We start from the raw sequence: 25,955 nt of genomic DNA on the forward strand, positions 1-25,955 counted from the left end.
GGCTGCTTTTCACTTTGCAAAGACAGAAATTTAGTCCAGTTTTTGGGAAAGGCACATTATGACTCTCAATCATTTGCATGACTGGTTGAGCTGCTTTGATGCTTTTACATCCTGGTAGTGGTCTTGATGTTCTCTCCTCTATATCTGTTAAAGAGAATGTCTACTCACTAGTTATTAGATCCAGCCTGCAATACTGCTCTAACAAATATGTTTGCCAGATCTCCAAAAGTCATTCCATTGGCAAGCTTTCCTAAAACAATCCTCTGTGCTTGTCCATCAACAGTAAGGCAAATGAATGATCATGAAATTCAATAGCTTCAAGACAAACAATACCTTCTGTTATTATATCTATCAGTACTGACTTGTTTGCAGAGAAGAGTGAATCATTCATCCCTGCAAGTGATAGAAGCACTAGCAGAAGGACAAACCTACTGGTCAATCTGTCTCATACACAGTAGTGAAATGCTGAAGGATATTTCTGTCTGACTTCAGGATAGTTTTCTTGACTTTAACAACATCTATATATTTAATAATAACTTCTGGATATGAATCAGATGAAAATACACAACATATTTAGTGCTCAAACCATGACTACCTGGGAAAAAAAATGTACAGATGATTTTAATCATGCATATAGGCACAAACCCATCCACCACATCCAAACCACCTTACAATAGTCAGAGAAACATCCATTAACACCTCCACCCTACCTACATGTAAACTCACACACACTGATATTTATGGTGATTCAATAGTTTTAATTATTTCTATAAAACTTATTTTGTGAGCCATGAGAATTAACTGTTGAAGAATTTCTGGCTTACAGATTAGGAAGCAACACCACCATATGAATTTTACATGCTGGACATTTTAAAAACAATTTTTAGAACTTGCACTTAAGTATTACATTCACTATGCACTTGTGTAAAAATATCAAACAGTATTTTATATAAACAAAGCCTTTGTCAGAGTAAAGATTTTAGCATTTATTTTTCTTGCATAATATGAAATATCAGTAACTGAATGTGACCTATGTGATAAAATTTTGCATTCATTATAATTCTAATATGTCTTAAGTTATTTAGTTAATGCTTCTTCATTAATTTATTCTAAATTAACAAGGTTTGAATGACCAAATATTTTCTATACTCAAAATGAACAGAAAAAAAATATTTAAAATTCTTAACTTAGTGGTCATTTTGTTTTCTGCAAATCAGAAGGTCAAGAACCCAAATTAAGCCTCAGAACCTCAAATTTTGATTTCAATACACTTGAATTACACTAAAAAGTCAGGTTTCTGACTTTTATTCCAAAATGCCCCTTGATGTCTTTCCCAGACCCCCTTCTCAAAAATCCATCTTGTGTATTGAAGTTTTTCAAATAAATAAATAAAAAAACATTAAATTGAAAATGAGTTGTGATAAGTATGATCATAACATACTGATAATAAAGTGTGTGCAGTTTTTATTATTACTTATCATTATTTGACAGATAAGCCTAACATTTTATCCAAGTTAAATACTAAAACTTTCAAAAGTAAAACTTACAGTCATTCAAGTTTTCTATCCAAATTAAACACCAACATAAGCATAAGCCAGCTATCCACATTAAATACAATAAATGCACTCAAAACCATCAGATCAAAACTGTGGCAGACTAATCTAGCTAAATATTGTATATTTCCAACATGCATCTTTAGTCAGGTTCAGTGGAAAAAATGATTTCTCACAAAATACTGTATACAGGTTTAACTACATAATGTACCACATTTTAAGTGCTAAGTTAAGTAACAATTACATACATTAAAAAAAAAAATATATATATATATATATTTTCATGCCAAGTATTTTCAACTTATATAAATCTATATAAATGTATTAAATTGTCATTACAGAATGTTTCCAGTTAGATATAATACAAAATGAAAAAGTAAACCCTTAATTTAAGTACTATTTGAAGCTAAAAACTCTACTGGAAAACAAAACTATCTAGATATTTATTTTTTTCTTTATTCCAATGTATGCATTAAACACACAATTTAATGAATTTCTTAAGTATGTTAAAAAGGCAAACTGGCATACCAACATCTTCTTGTGTCTAGTTCTTAAATTTCTTATTTGTGCTGTATCTTTTCTAAGCTTGTTCTGAAGTTCAACATTTTTTTCTGCAAGACACATAACAACCAGTAAGTAAATTTTAACAATCAGGAGAAATAACTTATAACATTCAGTTATAAAAGTCATACAATAAACACTGTTAAGATAAAAAATAATAATAAACACAAAATAAGTATGCATTTTATATTTTTTCTCATTGATCTCTGAAGGAATAAAAATTCAGGTCTAATCTTTTTTTACAGCTAACAGATAATTGTGAAATAAAATCAATGGTTAAATGGTGTAATTCCACCAACAAGCTGCATGTTTGTTCTAGTTACCTTTACTGATATTTTATATGAATATGAACATTGTTACACATGTCTTTAAAGCCACTTCCTCCATCAATGAATATGCTCAATCTGATTGTTATAATTACATTCTATTACCTGACACAACAATTTTCACTGCAACAAACTTCCTAGAGAATTTCTAGGCCATTGATTTCCAAGACAATGTTTAGATAGATCAAAAACACAAAAGATCATTTGAACTCCTTAAAGTTCTTCATATGTCTGTGGTTGAATGTAATTACTGTGATTCTAATTTTCCCATTTTTCTCATGAAAGTAAGCATCAATTTTAGGATTTGGCTTGAAACTTGTCAAGGTTTTGGTTAGTAAGCCTTCATGAATTTCAAATGCTTATTCTTTATCATATTAACTCTCTCAACATGGGCTTGCTCAGTTTGACTTTGTACTTATTTAGTCTTTATAGATTTAATACTTCTAACTTTCAATATAAAGTGTATATCTTCAAAACATTTGGCAGTTTTTTTGTCAACATTACAAGTCTTTCACATCAAAAAAGGTATTTTTTTCATAACCTAAAATTTCATATTAAAATTAAAATTACTTTCTCTCATCTCAAGGATCTCAAATTTCCTACGTGTACTTTCTAACTAACCTCCTATATAATTTCAAACTTTTTCTTCTCAGTAAATTTTTATATTTTACCTCTTATTTTCTCTACGTTATCTCTATACAGGATTGATCAATTTGACCAACCTTGTAACCACCAGAAAAAACACTTAAATTTCCCTTCTTCCTTTTTTAGAATGATGATTTCATATTGCAAAATGAAACTACATTCATTTATCCTAAGTAGCTTTAAACTCATAACAGTATACATTTAAAACAGTTTTATTTCTTTATTACCCTTTCAACTGTGTCTTACTACTATCCATGTGATTATTTGTTATAAATCACTTGAGAAATGCACAGCTCACACAATGCTATTGAATTACATTAGTCATAACTACTACTTTGTGTGCCTCATGAAACAGTTTTATTATATTATTATTATTTACTTTTATCTGTTTTAATCTTAACCAACCTAAAAAGACCCCTGTTTTTACATTTTTGTTACTTTCATAATAACAAATAAAGAATAAACACACAAAACAAGAAATAAAGTACTTAACCAATCTTATTTTTCTTGCTGTCAACTGTCAAAAACACTTTACCTTATATTCTTATACAAATAATATTAATGCATAAAATAATTTTCATTTAATTAAATAATTCACCAAAGATTATAGACTGATAACATGTAAAAAATAGACAATTTCTTCTCACTAACAAACTTTTCTGGCTTTCTAACTAAGCAACAACAGGCATTATAAATTCATCCAAAGTAGTTGATAACTTTCCCATGGAAACAAAGGTATTTCTCAGAATGAAACTTATGTTTTTCTGTTCAGGATGCAAAGTTATACAACATGTCATCTGAGAGATGAAAATGTTTACTTTCTATTGGTCATAGGTAACATATACAATTAAATACAAGAAAGAGACCTATTAATCCTGCAATGGAGGATGTGATAGGTAGGTGTGGTAGGAGGGATTTGATTTTCTATTTGATAGCTATGTAATCAAATAACACAAAAAGCTCTATAAATTATGGTCTGTGAGAGCAATGACAATTTTAAAGAAAGTAACTTAGATTTAATTTCATACTTTTTTAAGGGATGGTAGATAAAATAGGGAAAAAAAGATGCCTTGAAAAAATATGTCAAACTAGGGTAAATTCAGGAATTTTTGTGTTGCACTGTAGTTGAATGTAAACCTTATATACTTTAAAATATCAATAACACTACACAACAACGTTTTTGCTTCTTGAACACTGTTGGGTGTTCCTTATAGATTTGTGGCTGCTGATCATGAAAATCACATCCAAATTTGCCCATCACGTACCATTTTATCGAGATCTTCAGTTTTGCTACAATGGAAAAACAACATCAGGGCAACTGGAATCCGTCAATGCTTGCTGACTACTGTTGGATACTGCAACGTGATGCACCGAACATTGAATACAAACAAAAATCAGGAGCAAAACACTTTTAATTATGTTGAACTTAATAGCGTATTAGAAACATAAACGCAATTAAATATGTTATTGCCGGTAAACAGTTAACTGTCTATTTCTCAGAGTTCCTACGCGATGAAGCAAAACCTAAACTACATTTGTGCATACCTACCAGGTACCTGTCACAGTCAGCAAAAACTTTTCAGAAAACAAAACTTTTCAAAAAAATTGTTGTGCAGTGTAATCATTATAATCATTAATACAACTCAAACAGAAATTAATTTAATAAATTTTAACTGTAACACAACAAAATTTTGTGTCATGTGTTGTAAAGGATGTCCAGGGCTAAAAGGTATGCTGTGGCAGAAGATATTCTTAGCTTTATCACAACTGATTTCTGAATCAGAGGATTCTCTTTTGTAGCAAAAAGATGTACATTTTGTGGATGAAGGTGTTACTTTATCCACAAAATGTAGCATGGTGTAGAAGCCCTGTTCTGTCTTAACTTGACTGAACACCAGTAACTATAAAAACATCAAAATTATTAGCAGTGTTTCTCTGAATGAGAAAAAGTTAAAATTTACAGATTTACTGAAAAAGAGCTTTATTGGAAACTGTTGTGAGAAGGTAGGAAGACATAAAAATATCAGTTCTAAAAATCTACAACAAATGTAAGAAACTTTAAATGTTTCTCTAAAACATATTAATATGAAATCTTTTTAATTTTTCAAAACTATGATTTCTTACAAATATCAAATATAGCAATAAAATAAAGAATGGTCCAAAATTTTCTCTCCTATTTTAAAATTTAATAATTAGATAACTAGGAAAATACAACCACACAGTTTTCAACCACTTGTAGCCAAACTCAAACAGGTTTTATTAATATATTTTTCTTGCTTTGGTGAGTAGTGTTACTCCATAAAATAACAACCATGTAAAAAAAGACTCAATGGATGTTTGACATGCAGAGACCATTTAAGTGACTGTGATGCAGCATAATTATAGATGTGAGTACAGAAAAGAAGTATGGAAGTATACTAAGGATATCATGTATCACGTGCATCAAACATCATGGTGGTAAAGATTAGGATAACAAACATCACTGCCATTGTAACTATGGACATTTTCCAGCAAATATAGTCAGAAATCAGATATTGGTTAGACCTGCTGAAAGTCACTAATAGTGTACATGTAGAAGTCTACTGGCATGTCAATTAAAGCTGTTTGAATTGGGTTACAAATGTGAAAACTACATGGTTTTATTTACATAGTTAATTAATTATTAAATTTTAAAATAGAAAGGATAATTCTGAATCACCCTGTATTTCATTACACAAAAGCTATATAATATTTAAAAAGTTCATCTCAAGTTTCAAAAAATTTCATATAGATGGATTTCTCTGTAATGAAATGAAACAAACCATACAACTGATGTGCCTATTCTGTTATGGCTCACACCTGCATGACTTACCACTTTATTAATTGTGCCAATTTACTATATAAGATACCCTTAACCCTTTTATGGTAAGTGAATAGGTAATCCCAGTTTCTAAAACCAACTCTTAATGAGGAAGAAGGAAAAGAGTGTGAGAGATGAAGTTAATATTCTTAATAATTAGAATTACATTTCTAATTTAAGAAAATGCTAGCTTTCAAAACATACCTTCTTTCACACTTATAGCTAGAATCTGCCATTATCAGTACAAAAATTAAATACATAGGTGAGTGGTGTCTCAATAGTAGAAGTGGCATTCTTACTGTAATACACCAGAACAAATATGCTCTTCATCCAGAACCTAATTCATATATGGTGAAATTTTATGACTTGTCATCACTACTGCACAGGCCTCAACCAGACAGCTGTAGTTCTACTACTCAGGGTTAGTATCACAGGGCCATAGTGAGCTAAATAACAAAGTTTCAACAACCGTGTCAGATCTGTCCCTTCACATTGCTAAGAAATAAGCATTTTTACATAAACTATAATGCCTGTGGATGGAGAGAAAACTAAATATCCATTCCCAGACCTTTTAACCATCAAGTAAGGTGCAGGCTCAAAAACAGAAGAAAACAAATCAAAGGCAGCTTATTCTACAGTAGCCTCTGTTTTTGTTTTTCATTTCATTTAAAGACTGTTGAATACAGTTGACTGGTACAAAACTTTTAGTTATGAGCACTGCAAGTCTGCTGACTCACCACTGACCCACAGGGGGATTGAGAAGCCAAAAGACTAAAAGAAGGCACAGAAAAATTAAAAATGTTTTTTCAATAATACTTACCTCTACTGACTCTCTCCTGCCCTTCCTTCCTCATTAAGAGCCAGTGTTAGAGACTGGGATTGGTACAGTCTTGAAAAAGTAATAACATTATCTGAATCAGGTACTTATATACAATACTAGCTTAGAGGGTACACTGATGTAGATGGAGAGTATCATGAGACAAATATCTGCAAGGGCAACTAAATGGGGTATAAATGACTGGAGCAAAAGGATAAAAAACTGACTAATGCATAGGTAAACAAAAAAAGAAACCCTGGCAGTCGAGTAATAGCTGTAAAGGTGAGAGGAGGTATGTTTTGGAAAAGTATGCCAAACAAGAAAATATGAATAAATAAAGTGAATAATGTTGGTAAGCAAACTAAAATGGAGTCACTAATAACATCCAATATGGACAAAAAAACTAAGATGAAAGAATAAAAATAAAATAAAAAAAATTCCTTGGCTGAATATTAAAATAACAACTGATGTAAGAAGTCTCCAATGAACTGATACAGTACGGTCACACTATATAACATAATAACAAAGGCTTCGAGAAATCATAAAAAAAAAACCTTAACCCTTTCATCATGGGTTGGGTGAAATACACCCAGCTTGTAAAGTATACTTAAGAGTAATTATACTACGATTTATGTTAATGTATGGATATGTTTACAAAATTTTGCAGGTTATTAACAAATATTTTAAGGCTTTTGTACACAAAATATTAGGTTTTTGAATTAAGTATGAAAATTATATAATTGAAGATTTTCTCACAAAATGTTTTTCTTTCAAAATGTTGACTACTTAAAATGCAGAATAATTTTCATATTAAGATTAAAAAATACTTTTATCTGTCAAAAAAGTTTCAAATTTCACACAAAAAAATCTTTATAACCTCCAGATAATTATCAAATGTTTTATAAGAAAAAAAAAATTCACTATCAAATTGGAATATTTGTATGTATTCAGTAGATTTGACTGATCTCATAACCACCATAAAAGATTTTGCTTTTTTCTTTTGAAAATGACATATATTTGGAATAAAGATCTTTGTATTATGTGACTGTGAGACAGAAATTGTAGTAGATATGATTATCTTTCTGCAAGTGATGTAGATGTCCCCAAAGATCGTGGTCAAGCAATTGATGAAAGACCACCTTGGAAAAGGTATTATATATTGAAAAAGTGGACAAAGACAATGTCATGTATGTATGCATACAACAAGAAAAGAAGTGAAAGATGGTTACTACCTGGTGTAAAGAATATACAGTAGCACTGTGCATTGGAGAATGTTTTCATGATTTTCATACCCTAAAAAACATTTGAACTTGTAATAAACAAGTCTTTATTATACTTTTCATTTTCTTTCATACTTTGTTCAAAATTCATAAAAAAATGCTAAAGATTATGTTTAAGAATTTTTTTTCACCAATGTTTTACAACTGTGATGAGCTGCTACCTACAACATTTCTGCTGTTTAAGGGTTATACATCAAAATGTTATTAATCTTCATATTTACTACAACAAAAACTTGGTGGAAATGCTTGAGTTCAGTATAAAGTTAATATTTTGTATGCTCCTTTTGTTTTAATAAATACAAACACTTCTATAAAGTAAAACAATTATCCTCTCTTGTTTTGACCTTTGCACTTAGTTTATGCTTGTCTTAGGTAGCTAACCCTTAGGAACTTTTACACATGGTGGATGTGAAACAAAATAATATTTTTACGTTTTTGCATATACATTTGAGTAACTATAATTAATAACTATATTAATATCATGGAATTTCATTATAATTTATCAAGTTTAGTAACTGAGATACATTAAATAGCAGTTCAATAAAATTTTGAAAGTGAGTCAGCAGCAAATGCGATGACATGGCGTTTAATCTATGACCTATCTGGAAAGAGTCAACAGTAGATGGATTAGTCTGTTGAAAAAAACGGGCAATAAGACTTTCTGTTATTTATTTATTTCTTTATTTAGTGAACAATAAAAGAACTAAAGAAAAAGGAGGTGCCAAGATAAGTAAATATATGATATCAATCACTGGGAGAAATAATACCACCAGTACGTTGTCACAATAAGAAAGTGAAGTATCTAAACCAAAATAGAGAGAGAGAGATAGTAGATCATTTTGGAATATGTCAGATGTATCATCCAAATAATAATATTAACAAAAAAATCAATGGTTTCCAATAGAAATGAAAAGAAATGCCTTCTTTAATTCCCACAACATTTACTAAAAAAAAATAAGAAAGGGGACTAGTGATAAAACAATGCTTTATGCCAAGAGTGTAACACATCTTAAAACAAAAATCATACAAAGTGTGAAAAAAACAGTCTAATGAGACAATAATGTTCAATATACAATTAAAAGTTTGCAGAACTATTAACTAATGCACAATAAATTGGTCTGCACAAACATAAAAAAAGGTTTTGATATTAAAAATAAAACTACAATCTTACATGACAAACACCACTAATAATAAAATTATAAATAATAAGGAAACTGAAGTGCTTAAATTTTACTAACCTTTAGCTCTTTCTAGTTCTTTGTCTTTCTTCTTTCTGGAAAGAAGAAGAAAAATACAAAAAATGTAAACAGTTTTATTCAATTTGGTTCATAATTGATTTGTAAAAATAACTGTAAACTTCTGGACTTTATTCCATCTTAAAATATCCATTAATATAGCTGTAATTGTTACTAAAGCCTTGAGGTCATCATCAATGCATGTTTAAGTCAAAGAAAATACAAAATTTTCCTAAAATACCATTTTCTAAGAAAAACTTGCCACACCTGAATATGACTGTTTGAATATAATAAGTAAAAACTGTGAAATTTAGGTATTTGCTGTTATTTGAAATGATCACAAAGAAAACTAAATTTATTTTAAAATTATTGACAGTTAATATTAGAGATTTTAACTCATAAGTATGTAATAGCACTAACAAAAAATCATGATTACAAAATAGTTATTAACTTACAATTGTTTCTCTAAAACATCAAAAGATTTCTGTTGTTTGCTGTTTTGTTCTAATGACTGTACATGGAGTTTATATTGCTGCACAAGCACCTGAAATTGGGTATGAAACATTATTACCACTTTATATAATATCTGAATTTAAATATAAAATGTTATATTCTTTCAAGAGAGAAACACCTAAAAGCATGCAACTTCTTACCTATAATGATACATTCTCTATACCTATTATAAAAAATTTTACTAAATGATAAAACATTTTAAAAATACAAAGCAAATCAGGTCACTTCTGCCATGTTCTAGCAATGAAAAGGTAATTACAAATATTATTATTTCAAATTTAATAAAGATAACCGATGTTTTGATAACTGAAAATTATGGAGTAAACATTATGCATAATACAGGCATGCCAATGACATTTATAAAAAAAAAGAGGAAAAGGTATATAGCCTGACGCCAGAGCTCGGCACAGCACGCCTGACTAGGGTGGTCCGGGGGCATGCCCCCCTGGGAAATTTTTAAAAAATGGATGCTATTTGGTGTGATTTGGTGCAATCTGGGACATAATTTCTTTATGTTTTTTGACATTACAATGTTGGAAAAGTACACAATATATATCATATAAAATAACAAAATGAAATTAAAGACTAAATCAAACTAATAAAACTATAACTTTCATTTACAGTTTTAGCAGATTGATTTATTCTTTAATTTGCATTCATTTTAGAAGATATATCAAATTATCTAAAATTAACAAATAAAATAAAAAGTAAATAAATGAAATTTAAGATTGTTTATTTGCTATTTATTCAGTTTAATTTTTTTCTAAATCAAAATATGATAATAATATGAGTTAATAAAGCCAAAATAACTCAGTAAATATTTCAAATACAAATCATTTCATTATTATCCTTTTGTCATCAATAACATCATCATCATCAACTACTGGTATGCTGCCAATTAAATGTTTTACAGTCATTGCCAATAACTACTTCTCTGCTGCATATATTCCATACAATTTTCAAATCACATAAAATTACTCTTTTGACTAATCATGACTACCTACAGTTCAAATTGTTCATCTATGCAATCTTGTCATTATACTACTGGTACCTTAATGTCAGTGAATTTTCCATTCTTTCACAAATTGACAATACAAACTAAAACAGCATATGAAGGAAAGCTATGACATTGCTTAAAAATTCAACTACTGATATGGTTCAATATTAAACTACTGATATCAGTGATATGCCTCAGAAATTAAATTTTGTACAGTCACTGACATCAACAGCTACTGCTCTGCTGCATGTATTCCATTAAAATTTCAAATTACTTAAAATTACTCTACATGACTACCTACAGTAAAACTTGTTCATCTATACAATCTTGTCAGTAAATTACTGGTACCTCAATATCAGTATATTTTTCATTCTTTCACAATACAAATCAAGGAAAGCTTTGACATTGCTTCAAAATAAAATTAATGATATGCTTTAAAATAAACCACTGGCACTGTATGCTGCAGATAATAATAAAATGTTTTTCAGTCACTGATATCAACTTCTGCTCTGCTGCATAAATTACAGTCAAATTTCAAATCACTTAATTTCCTTTAATCAATCTTGGCTACTTTCCTCTTTTTCGAGACAAGGGTTTCCAGTGCTCTCTTCCGAGCTTTTTTTCTCTCCTTCTCTGAATGGGCAGCTCTCTGTGCCTCTGCGACTTTCTGGACTTTTTCTTTAGCCAAGGTGGCTGGGCCAGATTTCACAGAACCATAGGCCTCAAGTCTTTCTGCCTCTTTTTTTCAGATTCTCCCTCAGCTTTGAGGTATACTTTGAAGCTGCTGATCTAATGTCCTTACACATTCTCTTGTCTACAGGATCAAAATGAACATCTTTCCTTTTAAACATTTCAATCGCTGTTGTTTCTTTGGAGCGTAGAGAATATTTTATCATCTGGTATGCACACGATACCAGACCACGAAACCTGCAACGAGATTGCCTCCAAGATGGCGGTCAGATTTTTGTTTTTCTGCAATAAACATTGAAAAAATACGATTTCTCCTCAAAAACCACATACCCGGCCCCCAAATCACTCATATTTTCTCCTTGAATTTACACGAATCTCGTGGGTGATCGTTGGCCGTTTGAAAACCGCGGAAATCCGTGTTTCAGCGGAAAAATGGCACGCATGATAATACTACAAAGCAGAAACTTCATGATTTTATGCTGGCAAAAAAGTATATCCTTAACAGTTTGTGAAGAAGAAAAAATAAAGGATTTCAATTCATATTGTTATAGTATTATATTTTAAATAGCTAGAGATCTAAAACAGTTTGTTTTTCAACTTTTTAATGAGATTATTTTCTTTTTCAATAATGGTTTATTCAGTGCTGTCTAATTACTACCACTGTATAAGAGTAAAATAAAACCTCATATTAATGTTTGAAAACTAAATCACTTGAAATAAGAGTTCAGTAAATAATGATAAAAAGCATTATTTGTGAAATGCACATGTTGAAAAATCTCAGGTTAACAAATTAAGTAGTAAAAGGCTGTAACTGTTAAATATTTAGGGTCATATTAAAAATTATTATATGGTACAAATAAATATTCATGTGTTTACTTTGAAAGCAAAAATACAGTGATAGAATCATTACACCAAACATCAAACTCACTCATTTAGTATACTACATGCATAAGCTACAATGGTGTAATGAAAATTAACGAGAACTGACTGAATTTTTGTCTGTCCTGAAAATATGCATCCACTTTACTATCCAAAATATTTACTGTAGTAATCCTATACTTAAAGAAGACCTGCTGCAAAAAATATATCAATTTGACCACAAATGTTTTGCAAGTTTCTGATATTATTATGACAAATGTTACTTATAAAACTTCATAAAAGAAACTTGTGTCTCAATCTTACTGTTTTACAATGACATAAAATAAACAAAAGAAAAAATAACTGTAATTATGATACTTAGTCTTAAGAAGTTTGTTACAGAAATCATTTAGAGAAATACAAAAGAATTTGAATATTTATATAACCGTAGATAGACAATAAGCTAATGTAACAGTGATGTAGTGTTATTTTAAGTTTCTTCTATCATTTCAATTTTTTTAATTTTTAGAAATACTTCCGACTCTTATGAAATGTACAAAATTATCTTCCATTGCAATGATAAGGATGGCATACCATTCTTAACTGGTATGATGAAAACAAAACAAAAATAACACAACAGTAGAAAAGAAATAGTTATGTATGCAGCTTTTGATCTAACACATGACCATATGTTGTCTTTCTTCATACCAGAGAAACCAACTTCTACACTGAGAAGGAGAAAGTGTTGCAGAACAGATTTTTAAAAAAGTTTGGTTTGATTTCAATTTAGTGGAAAGCTCAACAAGGGCAATCTGCACTAGCTGCCCCTGATTTAGGAGTGAAAGCTTAGAGGAATGACAGCTAGTCATCACCACCCACCACCAACTTTTGTGCTATTCTTTTACTGACAAATAGTGGGATTAACTATAATATCATAATGCCCTCATAGTTTTTTTGAAAGTGTAAAGTAAAAGAACTATGGCACAAAAAAGCACTTTCTGATTTTGATCCAGGTATAATACTGAACCAAAAAAGATAATTCAATTTAAAGAGAAAGACAGAGATCAAGATAGAAGTCTACCACAGAATGAAATAAAAAAGAACACTTGAGAAACTTGTTCATTTTGTAAATTTGCACAACTCTATTGAAAAGCTAATTACACCAGCTACTTCAAATTTTCAAGAAGAAGGGCACCAACATCAACACTTTGGGTACTCCAATCAAATACTGAGATTTAACTGTTTTCAACACTTTGGGCACTCCAATCAAATACTGAGATTTAACCATTTTCAAGAATGTTGAAGTACCAGGAAGTGAACCACAAACCCACAGATAACCCAGTGCAATAACCATTAAGCCATCCTTAATCCAAATAGTTCAGGAAAAGTCCTTTTCTGCATAAATATAAATGTATAAATGTGGCTGTTTCTTATCAGTGGAAGTGAAATTGCATAGATTCCAAAGAATCAAAAACAGACTTCACAGGATATACGAGGGTTCATAGCCTCTGGAATGAAAAAATTCCATAACCTTCAAAACCTTTTTCCAATTTAAACAATAAAATAAAAACACAGCAGACAAGGAACAAGCACGAGATCCACTATGTGCAAGCAACTTTTCTACAACAAAAGTCCACATGTGCTTCACCAATAAAGGTTCTCTTTTTTTTTAAATATTATAAATATTATTATGTATGAGAAACAGAAAAATTATTCAATGAGCTACCATTTTGCAACTAGTACTGTGTGCATGCAACAGAGTAGCACTTTTTGGAACAATGAAAACTACAAGATGCCACACTAATAAATACTTGTACAACTCACACTGACATGAAAGTTCCCAATACTGTCGATTGCCAAAACTACTTTGCACTGAAAGATCACATGACTGCGCAAATAATGCTTTAGATTTAGCACTGCCCAATTTTGATAAATTTACATGATCTTCCATGTTTGGAAGATAGTATTTTGAAATAACACTCATTTTGAGAACCACTACAAACCCTGTATATTACAAAATTCTATATGCTAGACGTAAATTAATATTTCAGTTTGAAACATAATTTAAACCAATAACAATAATTCTTCCATCATTAAGATTTTTGTTTCACTGAAGTATATCTTAAAACATATGATAAACAACAGAGGTAAAAACAAATTAGAAGTAACATGGTTTAAATATTTATTTTAATTTGAAAACAATTTCAAAATTATGGTAAAATATTTTCGTATCTTAGAAATGGTTTCAAACTGATAAAAACAAACAGGATAAATCTATACATATTGCAATTTCATAGTTAAACATTTCTGTATCAGAAGTACATTTAAAAGTATTACAGAAAAATAATACCCATAAAATAATTTTGTACAAATGTCTCTGTTAGTTTAGAAGTAACTGTTTATGTAATTTTTTCAAAAATAACTAGGAATACAATTAAATATTAAAATCAAATATTCTGGTAAGTATTTAAAATGAAAATCAATTTATACCTAAGTAACTATGGATAAAACACTTAAGAAGGGTATATAAAGTATATTACCTGCTAAAAAATAAATCCATTAAAATACTTTGTTTAAAAGGTTTACTGACATAATAATAGCATGTTCATTCTGTCAATTTTACAGTGATTTCTATTGCTAATTAATCAAAATTTAACTTTGGTTTAAATTTCTAGATTGTTAATTTCTCTTTGATTCTTACATCTTGTACTGTGATGAAATTACCTGTTAATTAAAAGTTATTTTCATCTGTAATCCTGTCGCATTCTTGGTCTAAATGTGTATGTTTAAAGAATTCATAATCCTTCAAGTTTCTCATGATAGGCACATATAGTCAAAAGTATTGGCCTAATGGAATAATTGTTTTTGTAAACTTTTGGTAAACTATATGAAATAGCACAGAAAAAAACCTACCAGTCTAATATCTTTGTGTACTTTGTCACTAATAATTTTATATCTGTATTTAACTTTAGCAGAAAAATTGCAAGTTTTTAAAAATTATTTTTTTAAAGCAGTGGGAAAGAATGAAAACAACTGGCATATTTACAACTTAATGAACAAGTTTATTTTGAGAGTTTTGCTATTGAGTTCCTACATTAACATTCCTTTGCAGGAAATAATTCATATAACAGCATACTTGGTTATAATACTGTTGTATTGGTATTAAAAAAAAGTTGAATAACTGTCCAGATAGTTTTAAACATGTTAAATACCATATGTATGCTGTTATTTTAAGGAACTAACATGTGATCTTATGATTAGAATATCTAAACAAACAGTATCCTTGTATCAAGTTTACAATTGAAGAAGAAATGGACCCAAATTTGTTATTTCTTTATATCTTGACATTAACAATTTGAGTAATTATTTAGAAATAAAAATGTATAATAAATAAATATATACATGATTGTACAGTCATTTTTGACAGTTTTATTCCAGTTAAATGTGACATCAGTTTGATAAACATATCTTACATAGCTTACCAAATTGCTAGTGGCTACCACTGTTTTCATAAATAATGAGAACATTAAAAATGTGCTATTAAAATAATTACTTTAATCTGTCACTACCTAACAGCATTTCAAAATTATTTTTTAATGGTGTGTATACCCAACTTAAATTAGGTTATGACACTCCAAAACTGCCCTTCTATGTAAGTCTTCCATAAATGGGTAAAAAAACATTACGTTTGGGGGGAATAAAATAAAAAATATCTTGAAATCAAATAATCCACAAATTTCAATGAAAATAGCTTTAAAATCAGTTGTTCAAGCTAAAGAACAGAATTAATAAACTGCAACACTCTTACATTGTTTATTAATATATTTATAATTAATGAGGATGAGAATATAATAGGATCAACTGCAGCAGCATATAAAAAAGCATATGAAGCCTAATTTTGGTGATCTTTTGAATTACAAACATCTGCACCAATAATATGATGAAACTGCAAATTAAAAGAAATTAGAAATAATATGTAATTCAACAATGAACAAGATGGAAATATTAAATAAAACTTTTCCCAGTGCATACAAACATATTTTATACAAACATATAATTAACGAAAAATTATCTTTAGACTTCAGATATATATAAAGTAATGTATATTTAAACCATTTTGCCTTCTAGCTCCTTCAGGGTTAATATATATATCTCAAACATATACACATAGTTTGAATATTGAACAACTTGTCAATAATACAAGATAATAATTGTTTCTTTTTCCACTGTATTCAGTACAATTATTTTGGAATTATATGATATTTTAATATTCAGAGATTAATAACTAATCATAACTGCAATGGATAAATTAATTATTTATTGCATTTGTTCACATACATATGTTAAATCTTTTATTTTACATTAATTTACCCAAATAACACAAATCAATTCTACATATAAATGCACAAGACTCCTTACTTCTGAAGCTGCTAATTTATCTTGAATAGTTGTTAGCTTTCTTTCATTTTCTAGTCTTGTCTCTTCAAATTCACTGTATGACTATAAAGTAAAACACAAAATATGATTTCTAAAAAAATTTGAAAATTAAAACATGGTTTAAGAAAAAGAATGGAAATCTTTTTGAAGTCAATAATGATGCATAAAATTAAGTAATCAGATAATGACAATATATATAACTAATATATAACTTAATTTTCTAATTAACTAGAAATATCTACCTCACTTTAATAAAATACATTATCTTTGGCAAAAGATACCCAAAAAGTTAACATTTTTCTTATCTGAAAGTGTATTTAAAATAAATGCCTACCTCTCTGCACTATTAAAAACTATTAACTTGAGTGCAACTGCCAAAGTTTTCTATGCAGGTCATAAACCTTAAACAAACTCTCATGCCTACATGTAGTGCACCAGCACTAGGAAAATGTTAACTTCAAAAATGCTACTTACTTCTATGCAACACATTGAAAATGATGGAGAGACAGTTGCAGACCGATTGAAAAGATAACCTTCTTTCTAAAACAAATGAAATCCCATGGTTCATGACTTCCAATAAACCATGAGGAACCTTGTGGAAACTGCATCTTTTTCAAGCAGAGAATAGTTTTCACTTTATCTTCTGATATTTATTCTTTGATATATTTCAAATGCATTTCAGACATATTAACAGTAACTTACATTATAAAAGCATATTAGTTGTTTATCAAAATAATCAAAAGATGTAGTTAATCATTTAAACTAAGAATTTTACAAACCTTCTTCAGTGGCTCCATTTCTTGTAAAGTTTGACTGAGTTCAGCCTCATACTTGGAACAGTCACTATAAAGCATTTAAGAAATAAGAATAAACATGGTTATTTTTTCAACCCCAATTACACAATTATTTTGAAGACGTATGTTACACTTTTGGGAATATAAAGGTGTACATTTTTTATAGACAAATTTTTTTTTCAATCATACATAATAAATCTTACAGTTTGTTCATAAAATTGTGAACAAAATAACCAAAAGTGTCATTATGTACAACTGATAAAAAATTAAGTGAATTTAAAAAAAACATAGTTCTTTCTAATATTTAATTAATGTTACTTTTTATTTATCTTTATGTGACTCTTATAAGTATCATTAAACTACATTTATTGATGTGCAGTAACTTTCAGACTTACTGTCTTTAAATTAACAAGGTAGTCTCATCTACTTATAACAAAATAAATACACAATACCATATTTAGCCCTTTCACTACAAGCTGAATATAACAAACATGAATTCATCCATATATTTACACACATTTAAGTATTTGTACTATTAGGTTTGATACAGCAGGTGTATCTTCACATAATTTGGTAGATGTTTAGTAAAGATTACAAGTATTTTGTATCTAAAAAATCAAATTTTTAATGAAATATTTTTACAAAAGATTTTGTGAAAATAAAGTCTGTTTCATTACTAGTCTAAATGCAAAGTGATTTCACGTTGTGATTAAAAAACTATACTTTATCCCATAAATCTCAAATATTGTTTGTGTAATTTCTAAAACCTCCTAAATACATTTCAAACATTTGTTTCCAGTATGATTTTATAGTTTATGTTATTTTATGTACTCTATGTGTGGGACTATCACTTAACCAACCTCGTAATTATAAAAAAACAACAACTAGGAAATAAATACAAATTAAGCTTTTTTCATACTAGAATGACTACATAGTATAAAATAAAAATACAAATGTTTAGTATAAGTAGACTGAGTCTCATAACACTGCATATTTAAATATATAATGTTTCTTTTTATTCTAATTACCTAACTAACATTACATAAACTGCATTGATGTGGTGTACATGCACTCATGTTATGTATCAAGTAATAAAACCAACCTTTAGTATCCCATGTTTTGGCTGTATTTTAGAGGACTAATATTTTGTAATATACAGTCACATATCAATTATTATATGTACATATGTATATAGATTATTACTATTGAGAAGTAAATTATTAAACTTATGTTTCTTAAAATATAGAACAATAAATAAAAAAGTATAGCAAACTATCTATTTTCACTATGACATTTGTACTTTGTTGCTACTGGACATACGTTGCTAAGCCTTTTGAAATTTCACACATGGAGGATATCAAACAATTTATATATATATAAATAATATACAGATACACACAATTGAATAACCATAAAATCATAAATAACTACACTGATACCATAGTATTCCATTATAATTTATTAAGCTTAGTAACCGAGATGCATTTAGATTTTAAAAAGATGTGAAACTTCAAGCAAATTAAAGACACTAGCCTACCTCCAAGAAAACTTGGATTGAAAGAATGTGTTAGCCTCTCCACTGATTATAATGGCTGAGAAAACCACTCTGGGGACATTTTAAGCTGTTGATTGGTTAATTAGGCATATACTGCATTAAGTGTATATAAGGGATCATTTCAAAAAAAGGAAAGAGTTGAATTTAGATGTAAATATTAAAAGAACACTTTTAAATTAAGAAATCAACCCATACATAATGTTAATGTTTGAATTATAATCTACAATTTTATTCCAAACTTATTAATATAAGTTTATAAAATAATAGTTCAATAAAATATTGAATGCAAGTCAACAAACATGATGACATGGCCTTTGACCCATAACCAGTAGCAAAAGGGTTAATAATAATATGTAAGCTCTTTACAAACTCACAATGAAAACAATATGAGAAATTAATTTTCACATGTAATGTTTATGTTTGTTTTCTACCTATCAGTATTTCTACAACTATCCTGTGTTCAAAATATACTTTTACTGAATTAAATGTTAATCTCAGTAGAAACTGTATACACACAAACACTTCTTTGTAATTACAATTTAATTACACTTCATACAAGCCTCTGGTTACAATTAATCAAGCATAAAGAATTATGGTGTGAAATAATAATGTAATATTTGTACATCTTTACAAGAACTAAATTTAAGGTTTCTTCTTGATGAGGAGAAACCCACTGGAAATAAAAATCTTAACCTGAAGATGACCTAGAAAGGTTGAAACATTATTCCCTCCTTATCAATAAAAGTGTTAATACCCATATCAGCCATTCTGATATACATTAAGGTCTCTTCATTATTTCAAAGACTACTTTCAAGACTCACTGATCCTCATACTTTATGACATTCCTTCTTTTAAGGTGACAGGTTTTTAGTTTCAAATGGAAATAAACTTTCCCCAACTGGAGTGTTCAAGGATACCTGTAATCCTTTTGGTGCATTCATGTGGATTACATTTACCTAGAGTTAGCTTCTAATAGTTGTAGTAACCAGAGGGTTTCTGAACAACAGTTCATAGACTTAGGTTCTTGAACTTAGGAGGGCTCTAAGATTTTAACTGTGATTAAAATTAAAATGTAGAACTGATAGGCAGCAAAGATGACAAAATGGAGGCTGAGATTGTTATCCTGGAATTCAGCAATTTTCAACAGACACAAACAGCCCACAGTCAGGATCACAAGTTAGCAAGGATCTACAAATCCAATGCTATAAGCTTTGATTCAGACCTTCATATTTAATTATATTTTCAATATACTACATTGTACAAATAAAATACTGTCATAATTAAAACTGGTCTAATTGTTATTAAATATAATATGAAATCTTATCTTTATAAAATATTATGCCCTTTCTGCTTATAATTTCATTTTATTTATCTAATAACTACCATTTCATTATGGTGATTATGGAAAATGTTATTGAGTTACTTTTATATAATGTGTTAGTTTTCAATTAAAATTTATGCTATAACACTTACACTGTCAAAACATATAAGTCTGTTACAAGCACATTTCATATGACACTTGATATATCCATAAATCTAAAACTATAAAAAACTAGATAAAGGAAATGCAGAGTTTCATTTCAATACATGAAATGATGTAGATTATTAAAGATTTTTCATTTTTTAGTTACAAATACAAATGAAAAATTAATATATAAATTAAATAACTAACCTTCTCAGCTGATCCACAAGTTTTGACATATCCTCTAATCGTTGGCTCTGATGATCACATTGTATTGAAAAGTTAAGAAAGCACAAGTTTGAATTTTTGGCACATTTATAGGTTTTATTTTAGGATTTTATATTATTATTGAAAAATACACACATTTTATATACATTGCTTTTTTTGTGATTAGATTCAGCTTGAAAAATGTAAGGAATCTAGGATGAATGAACATAGCTTGGAAGGGGGAGGGATAAAAACCCGTAGCCTTGAAACTGCAGGCCCTCAGCCAGGTCTATGATGGAGCCCATGGAGGGGTGGGGAGCTCCTAAATTTCAAACATCACAATAAAAAAATTATGTTTTAAAATGAATAAGAATTAAAATGTCTCCATTTCCAAATACTTATGGCAAGTTCTACCATTTTTTCAAGCAAAATTTATGGAAAACAATTTTTTTACACATTTGTCAGTTTCTTTTCCTCTAACTCTATCCTTTGTTATGATTATTTTGCATTAATTACTCATCAATCTGTCATCATAATACATACTTTTCTACAATCATTGAAACAGTTCAAGTAATGCAGAAATGTTAACAGATAGATGTTGTCAAATAGGACAGCAATCAAGTTTAATTTAACTTACACTTAACCATCTCAATCTAAATGCATGTGTTATTGCCAGGATTTTAAGACATTTAGCCAGTAATAAAAGAGGTATACCAAGAAGATTGAATTATAAAATAATTCTGATTTATTCCACATGCATTTTATTTAAATGATTGACAAATTGATGTGTTACATTACTATCGCTCCTCTCCCTATTTTCTTATCAAGTTCACACAAATCACAAAACTTCCCTAAGTCGAGAATACAGAATTCTTCCTGCTAGAAGTTATAATTTTTCTATACCAAAAATGTATTTCCAATAGGTACATACCTCTTTTAAAACGTGTCACTATTCTCATTCAGTGGTCCCCTCTACATGTAAAAAATATTTCTTGCATACCACAAACCTTGCACTCCCACAATCATTGTCTTTCAGCTTTATCTCACATGTAAATAATCATGTGACAATGCTCTACTAATATGAATACAATACACCCTCCTATATTAAATTCTACTGAACTATTATTTTGAATTTACATAGAAAAATAACAGATTTTATAGCAGGAAAAGAAAGGTAGGAAGTGTGACAGGAGATAAACATCCTATTAGAAATACATTTTATACATAGATAAATTATAATTTCTGATATAGTGCATTACCTCTTTCAACATACATAGCTCTTATCCCACATTGAATAAGTGGTTGGACTGATATGAAATAAAGAAATAAGCATCTTTCAAAAGTGTCTGAAGAACTCCTAGAATTGTGATACCAGTGGCAGTGTACATGAGAAAATGGACCACATCTGTTCCAGATATACTCTGCCCCCAGTGTAGAAAGAGGTGTCATTTACACAGGCAAAAAAATGGAGCACAACCAAATTGGAAAGACATAGTTGGATTAGAATCTGAACTACAGTATATCATAACATCAATACTATGTGAGGGAAAGCTAAAATGGACAAGCTCCCAGGTGTAAAGTGATTAGGACATGACAGACCATATGAGACAAGTCATCACTAGTCCAGAAACAAATGGTATTTGGAATCTAAAATCCACTCCACGGTAAGAGAAGGGGCCATGCTGTCTTCACCTCATGGTCAGCAGAATGGAAGTATATACTGTGCAAATTGATCTATGAAACCACACATCCAGAAGTCAAATGTCTGAATGATGGTAGTAAGAGAGATGCTCATGTGGCTGGTTACACCAAACTCAATCAGACTGTCATACCACTGTACAACATCATCCTCAGGCCACTAAACTCCTTGAGGTGATGAATAAGAGGGAGAACTGTTACCTCATTCAACATTATCTTCTGGATAGGACCACAGAGAGGATGAAGTGCAATGCCACCTTCTGGGTCCCAGTACACAGATATGGATGGCCTTTGAAGAAAAGCATAACCACCTTACCCTATGGATAGAACCACATAGAAAATGGGCACAATATTAACCTCAAAGAAAATTCACAGAATTGATGATCATGAAGCTAATTGAGTGATAGAGAGTTAACACAAGCAACATGTATGAAATGGTTGGTTGGTTGATTTGGTGTTTTATGACACAAAGCAGCTAGGCTATCTATGCCACACATCCAGTAAAAATGTAAAATTAAAATTAGTAAAATTCATAAAAGGAAATTAAGGTAAAACAAAACAAAGTTTAAAAAAACATTAATAGCATAAAACCAATGTTTAAATCTAGTCTACAATGTTAAGAGAAAAATTATAGTAATAGAAGTCGTAAAGGGCTTTCTGTAGCATAATTATAATTATCATAACTCACCAGGAAGACTAATAGGTAAGTATAAAAACCACCATCAGTCACTTGAAGTTGGCCTTTCCAGTCCTGGTTCCAAGTTATTTGACATATGGCCATCTTCAAAAAGTAATGTAATAAAAGTTTTAAATACGTGGAGCAAACTTTTAATAATAACTTGCCATGATGACTAATGGGTTGTTCAAACAGCAGCGTTAGTCACCTGAAGTCCTCCTGGTTTTGAGTTATTTGACTTTACGGCCATTTTCTAATTTCAAATTGAACTAGATGTACTTTGATTCTTAGAAGGGAACCACATTAAAAAAGGTTTAATGTATAAATTAAAAAACTTAAATGGCATTAAAAAGATTAATGGCCTTTAAAAAACTAAAAACTTTACCAAGGTGAACAGTGTCACTATCACTAATAACACTGTTTAACGTTATGGACAAACTTTGGGACAGAACATGTTAAAAATGGTGCCACTGTTGAGAGTCATACATGGCAAGAAAATAAAATGTGGCTTATTGTGATCTGAGTGTTACACAGACTACACACCTGTGCATCAGTTCCAGATAAAAAACTGTGACCAATGCGTAGTCTAGTTAGAACAACTTCCTCTTTCAATCCTAAAGGAAGCAGTAAAGATCAATAGCAGTTAAGGACTGACTAGGTGCATAGAAGTAAGTGGAAGAACTAGTATTGAAAAGAGAAAGGTTGTGATAAAAGAGCATACACTCTACAAAGTGGCCATTTCTATCAATATCAGCACTTCCCCAGAAGGGATGACATCCATTAAAGTCCCCCAGGATTAAAAAGGGAGACAGCAACTGTTCAAGGAGAGCATCAAGGTCTGATTGATCATGTCTCTCCAGATGACAGGTAGAGAGAATGAACATGATGGTATGACCCAAGGAAACACGGATGGCTACAACCTCCAAGGGTGTGTCGAGTAGCAAAGACAGGGTGGGCACATGCTGGTCAACCAACAGTGCCACCCCTCCATGCACTTGTCCATCACACAGCCTGTTATTTCTGTACAAAGAAAACTGCTGAAAGGTGACTGTATCAGCTGATTTCAGAAATGTTTCCTGTAAGGAAAGACATACAGGATGGTAGGAAGCAATCAGTGTTTTGATGTCAACCACATTAGAATGTAAACCTCGACAGTTCCATTGTATCAGGGTGGCCATTTTTATTTACATGTAGGCAAATTGGGTGGAAAATCCTTCTGTTTATCACCATGTCTTTTATCCTTATTGTTCTTATTCGAGGAAGGTCTATTCACCTCCATGGATCCTGCCCTGGGTTTGATTGGGCAAGTCCTTGCTGTTGAAAGGGGATTGCAGTGATTGAGGATGTGAATGAATGATTCTTTTGCATCTTGGGGTGGGAGAAGAGGATGTATCCAAAGAAATGCCTATACCTGAAACCAAAGGATGTGGATCTTGGGGTTTGTTGGAATGTATGTAAGGTACAGAGATAGGTGTTGAAGTTGATTCATCAAATTTTTTTAACCAGGGAGGTCAAAAGGCTTTTCATTTGTTTGGGGAACGATTCTTTTGGAGGCACAGAGAGATCTGTCTGCACTCCCACTGTAGTTATGGAATTAGTGCAGTAGAGTATGCCCGAGAAGAGGTGGTGGACAGCAATTTTCAAGCCTCAGGATAAGTAATGTTATGAATCATTTTCAAATGCGGCACCTGTTTTTTCATCCAAACATTTTGGACAAGAACAAAAGTAGGACGGGTGAGAGCCATTGCTATTGATGCAATGAGGGTCTGTTTCACACTCATAGGCATCATGGTCTTTGCTACTGCAAGGAGAACACGTCAAGGAACCACAACATGATGTCTTCGAGTGACTGAACCGCTGACCTGGAAACATCAGAGAGGGTTTGGAATGTATGGCTGCACTCTGCAAATAAGATAACCTGCCTTGATGGTGGCAGGTGGACATGGTGATGTAAATGTGAGAATGAGGACACTGGTCAGCACCATAATTCCATCTTTGTGAGTGGATATATGCCTCACTGCAGAAACTCCTTGAGTGGAGAAACCAGTGAGAATCTCCGACTCTGGGATGTTCTTCAAATCCCTCTTAACAATAACTCCTCATGATGAATTCAAAGTAGTATGAGGTGTAACCTCAATAGGTATATCCCTAATTGACTTTGAATTCAAGAGGAGTTCACTGTGTTGAGATGTGGATGCTTCTACCAATATGTCACCAGATTGAAGCTTCTTTACTGATTTTGAAGAGCCAGCAAGTCCCTCAGTCCCTTCTAAATAAAAAAAGGGAGACATTTTCCCTAAAGGTTTGTCTGAAAGAGAATGTAGGATAAGAAAATGAGGTACAACAGGTGGTACAGATGTTGAAGATTGATGCTCAGAAACTTCAAGACGAAGACGTGGTTGTTTACCTATGGAATGTTTTTTTTCACTATTTTATTTAAATTTTTTATTTGGAGGATCCATAATAAAAAGAGAAATTTTGGTGCCCACTGACCTCACCCACCATGAAGCCCTACGAGGGAATGCACTACAATGTCAAACAAGGACACTGCAGCAATGCTAGGGTTTTGCGAGCACTATACCCAAACACCAGCATCAGATACAATGTCCACAACACCTGTTGAGAACTTCCAACACTGGCACTTGGTTGGCCCTAACCCAAGTGGACCAGCTGACTGACCCAAAAGGGGCCATCCCAAGGCTGCCCTTCTACAGGAATTCAAGGCCAAAGTGGTGTGTTATGGTTGGACCACCAGGATTCTCTCCTCCCCTTCACAGGTTACCATGCACGGCAAACACATGGGTGGATGTTT

General features: G+C 30.7%; 1 protein-coding gene across 2 annotated transcripts in view; it reads right to left on the reverse strand.

Annotated features, from left to right (window-relative positions):
• The window catches only part of LOC143232292 (uncharacterized), a 44,922-nt gene that overhangs the window by 10,199 nt on the left and 8,768 nt on the right, over positions 1–25,955 (reverse strand). The window contains exons 4-9 of one of the 2 annotated variants that reach the window (XM_076467519.1): positions 20,773–20,832; positions 17,531–17,594; positions 16,734–16,814; positions 9,712–9,800; positions 9,260–9,294; positions 2,082–2,164 (exon numbers count right to left, since the gene is read on the reverse strand). In XM_076467519.1, coding sequence (XP_076323634.1) covers positions 2,082–2,164; positions 9,260–9,294; positions 9,712–9,800; positions 16,734–16,814; positions 17,531–17,594; positions 20,773–20,832 — 412 coding nt within the window. Of the gene's footprint in view, positions 1–2,081; positions 2,165–4,350; positions 4,395–9,259; positions 9,295–9,711; positions 9,801–16,733; positions 16,815–17,530; positions 17,595–20,772; positions 20,833–25,955 lie in introns of those variants that run through there. The other variant, XM_076467520.1, reaches the window with a different exon arrangement.

Source organism: Tachypleus tridentatus, chromosome 11, assembly GCF_004210375.1.
Source record: "Tachypleus tridentatus isolate NWPU-2018 chromosome 11, ASM421037v1, whole genome shotgun sequence".
Classification (NCBI taxonomy): Eukaryota; Metazoa; Arthropoda; class Merostomata; order Xiphosura; family Limulidae; genus Tachypleus; species Tachypleus tridentatus.